Here is a 9666-nt window from a genome sequence, read left to right as displayed (position 1 = left end):
TGTTGAAAGAAACATGGTATTTCACATCTAAGGAAAGGCGTGCTGAACAGAACAAGTTGGGTGAACCACACATTACTGTTTTTCATTGTTACACTTCTAGCTACATTCCAAAATTCAGGGAAACTTTATTGGACTTTATAAACTTATTTATATCAATATTTGACACAGAATTATGTGGTAGGGAAACTTTGACCTCTCACTCATTTCTGTCTATGATTTCTAACGTAGAGCTATCAGATTAATTGCCAGTATGAATTTCTATTTGAGGTATAACATTTCCAGTGAAGAATTTAGTCCAGAGCTACTTTCCAGTGTGGTCTTACCAAAGAATGAGTGATGCCAGCTTCCAAGTAAGGAGGCTTATTTCTATTCGTAGAGCATTCATGCTTGCTCCTACTAAGGGAAAGGTTCAGTGTTGCTTCCATGGGAACAATGGGCGAATTTCCTTATTCTAAGTGCAAGCTGAAGCATGCTGATAATTCTGAGAAGCAGTTACTTAAAACTAGAGGTTAGACACAGAGGCCTCTACAGGCGACCATCAAAATAACACTGTACTAGACTTACTCTGTTTTTTAGAGTAATACACCTGTACCCAACACTTGTAGGTAGTGTTCTTCTGCACTAATACCCTGGATGCCTCATGTGGGGCTCCTGTAGCTATTAACAGGTGGAGGGTACCTCTTCATTCCTTTCAGTAGGTTAGACAGGAGAAAAGCCACACTGAGCTGGCAGTCCAAAGTATAAAAGGCTGTATTCAAGAAGGATCATCTCAGAAAAGCATTTAATCAGGGCAGCTCATCATCGAGATCTCCCATTCTCTGGAGTGTTGGCTTCCCTTCTGTATTGCCATTATACTGAGACCTGGGTAGCAACAGGAGCAGCTCACTAGAACCTGGAATGTTGATCAGAAAAAGGTGGCTCTGACTCCACATGCTTATCTGAAGTAGAAAAGAAATGGAAGCTGGAGATAAAGATCTTTCTGCATCTTCATGCTGTCAGTGGGCCCAAGGGCTGTTTCCCCTGTTCACAGCTCTGACCACTGCTTCATGATTTACCCCTGGGTCACAGATCATCACAAAGAACAATTGTTAGAAGACAGTAGTGTCTAGTTGTGCTTCAGAGAGCCCCTCTCTGGACCTTGTCAAGGGCCATTGGAGGGGCATAAAATCCAATGACACTTGTGCTTAATCCATGCCACCAACTGCCTAAACCAGTGCTCCTTGTTCCAAGCTAGGACTGGTTTTACAACAGGGTAGACAGGAGAGGGAATACGAGACTTGCACTGAGAACAGCACACTCCTCTGCAAACCAGAGACGGCCAAGTATCACCAGCCCAATGAAAAGGGCAACTCCCCTGTGGCCATGAGCTGCGACACGTCAAGATCAGCGTGAGCACCCCTGTGCGAGCGTCGGTGCTGTCCTGGCGGCCAGGCAAGGCAGGTGGGCACTAGAGGCTTCTGTCTGGCTGCTGCCCTGTACTGCTGCTCTTTCCCCGCCCGCATGCGATGCTGCACAGACTGACGGTGCAGTAACAGCTTCTGCTGCCACCTTTGCTCTGTGAAGAGAAGTATTAGGTGCAGGCTGGGGCGTTTGTGTTTTTCTGGAATGCACAGGCAGGACACAGTTGGGATCTCCCAGAACTCAGCTGCAAGATTGGTTCACTAGGCACCAGCCTGGCAGAGATTTCAGAAAGGTGAGGGGAGAGGCAGGAGGCTTATCTGCTCAGCCATTGTTCCAAACAGAAAACAAACAACGAGCCCCACTAACCACAAACCCCTTTTTAAAAAGGAATCGTTCAACTTCCTCTTTTCTCAAAGCCTAAGAGGTCACATTTCAAAATAACCAAATAAAACTCATGTATTCCTTTTCAGGACATGCAGTCTCAGAGACCTTCTGAGATGTGTTTAACATCCACTCAGTTGCATGCACGAGTCAGAATAATACTCATTTTGGGAAAAAAAAAATCTTGATTTCTTCTCACTATGTATGTGTCACACCAGTACGAGCACTCACTATTTTTATGGCCTCGTGCATCGAGTCTTTTTGCAGTAAGAATACAGTGAAGCTATCAGTGAAAGCTGAGAGCATAATGAAACTACAGTGAACATAATATTTAATTGTATTAGGCTTGTAAAATTTTATTTTTAAACTCTGAAAATTATTTTTCCCCAACCCACTTAAATACAGGAAAGCTAAAACACAATCCTAACTGACAGAAAACAGGTTGCAGTTCAAAGAGCTCCATTCCCAGTAAAACAATGGAGTAACAATGTATCCAACGATGCTACCTATATATCAAATTTCTCTTCACAGATGTTGTGTCCGTGTTCTTCATAATCTTCTCTAGTTACTACCATGTCTTCAAAATCATCGTTTTCGGAAATGAGCTTCCCACCTTCCCAAGAATAAGTAATAGGGCTGAAAAATGAGCAAAGTTACTGTTACTCATATGTAAGTTCAAGACTTTTATTTAGCTATGCCTATTCAAAAATGTATTTTTGATTGCTAAATCAAATGCTCCAGACAAGTTATGAGGCAAAGTTTGAAATTCTAGCAGGGCTAACTGACTGCTTTTCATAAAAAGCCAGTGCCTTTCTGGAGGCAGGTGTGGAGAGGGCAGGACGTGGAGATCTTTGTATTTTCTTTGCACAGATAAGGATTCTTTTATAATATTTTAAAATACTCTTTAGTAATACTTTTAAAACCTAAAAGATATTTTGACTTTCAAGATATACTTGTTTTGTCTCAACTGCATACTCTCTCTCTGCAAAGCTGTTACCCCTTCCAAATCCCTGAAGCTGCTACATTAATAATGACATTGCAACATTCAGATGCCGAAAACTCCTCTACATAAAAGACTCTAAACTCTCATCTTCCATACTTGTGCATCCACTTAATGACAATCCAGTCTTAGTTATCAGTTTACCATACATAGACTGATCCTGAAAACACTTACTTGTATGCTTAACTATTGCCAAGGTGCAGGGCAAGCAGGTCGCCCCTAATTTATTTGCTCTGTCTGAAAATACAGAGATTTAAAATATTTTTCTTGTACAGTTTTAGTTCACTGAGTAGTTAAATTAACCCATCCATCCATCTTTTTAATCAGCAAAAGAAACCCTACATTATAGTTTGTTGTGCTTAGTTTAGAACCTACTTTTCAGGAAGAACAACAGAAACATCATAATCAGTTGGAGTAAGACATCGAACTTCAGAATAAACTCGATCTCTGAAGCCTGGAAAAAGGGTGTTTCCCCCAGTCAGAACTATGTTCTTGAAGAAATGAGGCTGCATTTCTGCAAAATAAATTGGTAAATCTGTAGTTAGAGACTAAATATATATTTAAAGATTAAAGGGTTTTTTTCCGATTTTCTTAGGAATTGGAACAGAAGTAGAAAATATACGCATAGAAGAATTTTATGATGATCCAATGATCACAACAGATAAATACTTCTATTGAGAAATACAAGAAACTCATCAATCACCCTCTGTTCCTCAGGATTTTTAGATTTTAGTTTTGATAACTACTGTTTTCTTATATTGCCTATTAAATTTCATGTCTGCCAACACAACTGCCCTTCCAAAAGAGATTTAAAATGATACCCTTTTTTTTAAGAGTACAAAACAATAGCCTCAATGCCACCATAGTTATGTGGTATCATAAAACCTATGGAAATTTTCTTTGTAGTAATAATATTAATTGCATCTACATCATCTATAAAAGGACAGCTTTAGTATTATATCTGACCAAGAGCAGTCAGAAAGGTTTTGTAACTTGATGCTTAAAGTACCAAGTTCGGTCAGTTCCATTTCTCTCGTCAGTTTGATTTTTCTCTTCTTTCACTGAAGACAGATATTTTAAAACACAACTAAAATTAATTTCAAGTGCATTCTATCATCAGCGCCAAAGACAGATAGGTCACGTTAGAAAGGATGTTGGGAAGAATTAAATTTACAGCAGTTAACTGAAACAAGAGGAGAAACCAATTAAAGAGTCACCACAAAACGGTGTTTCCCTAACAGAGAATCTTGTAGACAATCATTTCTAGAGTATATGACACACACCAGAACCCATAACAGTTCAGAACAACGTTAGTAACTGGCATATGGAGAGTTATACTATATACTAGCTTCTTAACACACTTCGGATGCTTAAAAAAATCCTAAACCCAAACCCAACAATTAAAAAACCTAAACCAATACAAACACCCACACTTTTCAAAATACTTTTAGGTTATACCTTCAGGTAAATTCTGAATAGAATAAACAATGGCTTCAGGAATTCCCATCTCTTGAATACCAATATCCGAAGGATGGAAAAGGATTTCTGGAACTGCAAATCTTTCATTTGTCAGACGAAGTATTTGTTCTCCAGTCTTGTATTTTCCACTTAACACCATCTCTTCCCTTGGCTAAATTAAAGATATGAGTATCAGCCACAGCTTAAGACAAAAAATTACATCCTAGAGTATTCAGCTCATCTTTTTCAAGTAGCGCAGATGTAGGCACTATATTCTACATTAAGTCTTTATTAACAACGTATCTTTTAAGAATAATACCTACTCTGGTATTAAATCTGAAGTGACTTTGCTCTTATTAACCGAAGTTTTTCCTAAAGCAAAATAAAAGAGGTATGCAAGACAGTGGCCTTAAAATACTGTGACAGCTTTCAAAACTATGTCAGACTTAGTAAATGAGAAAGTTCTTAAATTGTCTTCACTGGTATGAAGATTTTTCAAGCTCTTCTATACCACAACTTGGAACCTTCTACCCATTGGAGTATTTAAATGAAATTCAGAGAGACTCACAAAAAAAGTATCAAAGCAGAGAAAACATTTTTCAAGTTAACTTTAAAAGAAACCCTACAATAATGATTTGGATAGCTGTATGACAGGACACACATAGAAACATGCAACTATTCAATAATAGAACACAAAATGCTATGCTGGAAAAATAGTGTCTAATTTTCATCTCAACTTCCTAATGAAAATTTTTCCAATTAATGCCTTGCACAGAAAGAAGTTACAATACAGCATTAGAAAAAAAGAAAGTCTTTTAAACCAATCTACTAGACTTGTGCAGGGAACAGTCCACAAATACTTCAAAAACTGTAGTATTGTTACCTTACAAAATCCTTTTTTGATTGTGCTGAAGTCTGGCAAAACATAATCTACCATTACAGTATTTTCCTCTCCTTTCAATCTGAAAGAGAAGAATGTAAAATACAACAGAATAAAGAAAACATTCTAAATCCCAACTATTTTATACTGACCAGACTTCCTGTGACTTAACTGGAATGGTTTCCGATTAAGAATATAGTTTAATTTGTTTGTACACACAGATTATTCAGAAGTATCAACTGTTACATTCAATACCACTGTACACGTACTTGGCAATGTCCATGTCCTTGTAAAAGTCTTGAGAAACGTAACACACATCTTCTTTCACTTGATTAATTACATGTGTTTCATCCATAACATGCAGCTGCCTGTGAAAAACAAACAATAAACCCAAAAAGTTTGAGAATAATTAAGTCTTAGCATTACCTGTCCAGTTTTCCACTGGAGATGAGCAACCATAGTTTTCAAATCACAGAAAGTTACTGTCTCAGTATCTAAAAGCTGTATTCAATTTACAAAAGCATTCCTGGCCTACTGAACTTAAATATTTTCCTACTTCACAGTTCAATAAATACAAACATGTACCTGCATCTGCCCAATGTCTTCGTAACAGGTACAGCCATAATCCTGCAATCAGTTCTACTAGCAAAGACCTTTACCTAGATAAAGTTCCAAGCTACAGGACCCTAAGGAAAAGTTGATCCTACTCAATGTTATTTGTGGTGTTGATACCATCAGTTAGCAAACTGACAATCTGCTGAGACATCTCAGAAAATATGTAAGGACTTGTATACACACAGAACCCCAGCCACTTCCAAAGTGACAGAACTTTAAAAACCAACTGCCTATTTCTTCAAAGCGCTTAAACCATCTTAACGCATCTTGATCTTAAACTCAAGAGGGCAGCTAGCAAATTATAACGGACAAAAATTCCCTTATGCTTTACCTGTAAGAGATTATCTCCTTCAGATGGTTGGTTAAAAGTTTTCCTCCAACATTAATCCTACAAAACAGGAGTAACACATGGAGTTCTGTAATTATCAACTTCAGGCACAGCAAACAATTCTTCTAGAAAACAAATCCTGTAGTTTACCTGATGATTGCCTCTTTCTTCTTTTTACTTCTACAATAAGGTACAATGTGTGTAAAAGAGTACCCACTATCCACAATGATACAACACAGCTCAGATGGGTTATCCCGGAAATACCTGTGTGCACTAAGAGCTCCAGCTGAAATACAGAAAAATTAATTTAATTTTTTTAATACGAATGTACGCTTTTAGAATTTATGCTGACATGAAAATGTACGTGCTTCATATTTTAAATGAGTTGGACAGACTTCCAAGACCTCGATACACACTACTACCGCCAACACATGACTTAATTTTGGCAGTATATAAAATTAAGTCTCATATATGCCTCCATTTATGCTTTTTCAAGAATTCCAGTCCATGTTCAGTTTCCTCTCCTAAAGTCCACGCAGACTGATCAAACCACAATTTATCAAACCTATCTCAGGGGGTATCCTGTGTCTGATTATCTTTCAGAAGCTTGCGGTGTTATTTACACATTCCCTGTAACATACATTACATTCCATGATTGTAATGCTGCATTTTACTTGCTCATACAGAACCAAACCAAGCAAAAAATCCACCACCACACACACACCCCCCAGAAAAAAGGAAATCTATCAAAGTCTTCATGTAAACTTTTGATAGACTTTATCAAATGCCATCCTGTTTCAAAATCCATCCGTTATCTCTGTCATGCTGACTCCCCCCAGATTTCCTTTAATTATATACCATGACGCCCTTAAGAAAGCAGTATAAGAGTATAGCTGGAATTTCTGAAAAATAATTGCTTAATCCAGTTAGAGTACATCTAATAGAATATTACTCAAGAGCCAGGAAGGAAATTAGGTAATTTCTTTACTATCTTTATACATGTGTGTGCATATGCATTTTGTTTGTTTGTTTTCAAGGTTAACCTTCAAAATATAAAAATATTAACTAGGAAACAGACTCACCATTTACTCTAAGAACTGCTTGAAATTGATACTCTTCAAATAGGATTTCATTCATGGATTCTTGTATTGAACTGAAGTTAAAATAAGGTTCGGTAATAATAATATTGGTATCTACAAAATCCACCTATGAAAAATACATTAAAATTGTCATTACACAAAACTTAGAAATTAATACTCTGTTACCATGTTTTGCGGCAGTTGAAAATCGTGTAAATCTGAAGACATGACCGCCACTTCCCATATCTTTTTGTAGAACCTAGTCTTAGAAGTTCTAGGGTTTTTTAAAGACTTCATGAGCAATGATACAACTTTACCAAATTAACTTTACCAAACAAACCTAATGGCAACAGTTTCAGACATATTCTGTTCCTGCAACCGTCCTTACAAATCACGATCCAACATTTTGAAGAGGTACCCATAAAGGACCACTACAACACTAATGTAATAAGATACTTTACACTCAGCCTGTCAACTACACAGAATTACTTATCTAATAACCAAAGATGAACTCCTACGCAAAGTAGAATCAATAATAAAACTCCCAGTGACCTCGAATGAGGCCGGCAAAAGATCCTGGACTTCCCGCATTTACTGGTAATTCAAACTCTTTAGAGAGAACTTCAGAGGGTTACTTCAGTCACTCATAACTGGCCTGGCCCTAAACTCATCACCAGTTCTATCTCTCTGTAGTCTTCACTCACGGAAAAGAATCAAAAACAAATTCTCCTTAAAACCATGACTAAATTGAATCTAGCTCCAAAACTAAAATCAAAGCTATCAAAATGAAATTACAAGTATCAAAAGCCAGCACTGTGTGTTTTTATGTATGGAGGCTAAGATATTTTGAGGCATTACTTTCATTCTCAGGCTTATTCTGCCTCCTAGGTGTTAAAAAACCCAAAAACTTTCAGAGTATATAGCAATACATTTTTAAAGAAAAATTAAAAGGGAAGTCTTACTACACTTCTTGTGACAAATCCAGTTTGTGTAATAAATAAGAAGAATTAAGTATCAGATATTTATTTTTTATACATTTAACCTAATCATAGGCAGAAAATAGTTAGCCAAAGACAGTCACTTAACATGCATGTCCTCTGGCCTACCACCTAGAGCTCATCAGTCTCTTTTACATTAACAGTTCTTGATGTCTAAACCACATTGTATCTGTCTATAATGATTATTTTTGACTAACTTGAACTGTCACATTATATTGATGTGAATTCTTAACATATATGAACCGAACTCGCTATGAATACACACAAGATGACTGAAAAATTTAAATGTTTTTAAATTTCTACATCAGAGCTCAAAGTGAAATTTTTCTTCATTTTCCAAAAAATAAATCCCTGTGATTCTAATTAAAGGCACTTTCAAAGAGAAAAGTAAGCTCAGCAGTTCTCCTTAATATTTGATGAACTTATGTTAATTCCATAAGTCATTATTTAACCCACTCAAAACCTGTAATTTAAAAAAAGGCTCTTACTTGATACATTTCTTTTCCAAAAAGGTAATCCCAAACCTGTCTCTGGACATCCCAGTTCACCAAGTAACCCTATAGGAATTTAGAACAATAAATTACACTATGTAGAAAATAAACATACTTATAAAAAAATAAATACTGGAAATAAAAAAAAAGTGAGGTGATTGATAGACTGGTAATAGAAAGAAATTCGAGAATGAAAATGTCTAATTTCACATTTCTATGCTAAGAAGTGAATGTTACATAGGATAAAGAATGCTACAAATATTCCCCATCAATATGTTAATCACTACACTACAAAACCAATTGTTTCCTACATACACTATTCTCTTGGACTGAGGTCTGTCAGTCAGACCTTGGGACCATGGAATGTTACAGAGCAGATTGTCCTGAGTGCCCTCCTGCAGCACGTACAGCATAATCAGGCACTCAGGCCCAGTCAGCACAGGTTTATGAAAGGCAGGTCCTGCTCAACTGACCTGATCGTCTATGACAAGGTGACCACTTAGTAGATGATGGAAAGGCTGTGGATGTTGTCTGCCTGGACTTTAGTAAAGCCTTTGACACCATTTCCCACAGCATTCTCCTGGAGAAACTGGCTGCTCATAGCTTGGATGGGTGCATGCTTCACTGGGTAAAAAACTGGCTGGATGGCCCAAAGAGTTGTGGTGAATGGAATTAAATCCAGTTGGTGGCCGGTCACAAGTGGGGTTCCCCAGAGCTCCATACTGGGGCCTGTTCTCTTTAACGTCTTTATCAATGACCTGGATGAGGGGCTCGAGTACACTCTCAGCAAGTTTGCAGATTACGCAGTTAGGTGGGAATGTTGATCTGCTTGAGGGTTGGAAGGCTCTACAGAGGGATCTGGACAGGCTGGATCAATGGGCCAAGGCCACTGAGGTTCAACAAGGGCAAGTGCTGGGTCCTGCACCTGGGTCCCAACAACCCTCTGCAATGCTACAGGCTTGGGGACGAGGGGCTGGAAAGCTGCCAGGCAGGGAAGAACCTGGGGGGGTTGGGCGACAGCAGCTGAATTTGAGC

The 9666-nt window shown here is 37.7% G+C and overlaps 1 protein-coding gene across 1 annotated transcript in view; it reads right to left on the bottom strand.

Moving 5' to 3' along the window:
* Positions 1 to 2000: 2000 nt before the first annotated feature.
* The window catches only part of ACTR6 (ARP6 actin-related protein 6 homolog (yeast)), a gene marked incomplete at its 5' end in the record, with an annotated part of 8545 nt that continues 879 nt past the window's right edge, over positions 2001 to 9666 (bottom strand). Inside the window, 9 exons of the mRNA XM_010147641.1 lie at positions 2001 to 2418; positions 3158 to 3296; positions 4241 to 4412; positions 5124 to 5202; positions 5390 to 5488; positions 6067 to 6123; positions 6214 to 6349; positions 7146 to 7269; positions 8629 to 8697. Coding sequence (XP_010145943.1) covers positions 2289 to 2418; positions 3158 to 3296; positions 4241 to 4412; positions 5124 to 5202; positions 5390 to 5488; positions 6067 to 6123; positions 6214 to 6349; positions 7146 to 7269; positions 8629 to 8697 — 1005 coding nt within the window. The remainder of the gene's footprint in view (positions 2419 to 3157; positions 3297 to 4240; positions 4413 to 5123; positions 5203 to 5389; positions 5489 to 6066; positions 6124 to 6213; positions 6350 to 7145; positions 7270 to 8628; positions 8698 to 9666) is intronic.

This window comes from Eurypyga helias, unplaced genomic scaffold (assembly GCF_000690775.1).
Source record: "Eurypyga helias isolate BGI_N326 unplaced genomic scaffold, ASM69077v1 scaffold12842, whole genome shotgun sequence".
Lineage (NCBI taxonomy): Eukaryota > Metazoa > Chordata > Aves > Eurypygiformes > Eurypygidae > Eurypyga > Eurypyga helias.
This window is presented reverse-complemented; position numbering and strand designations above follow the sequence as displayed.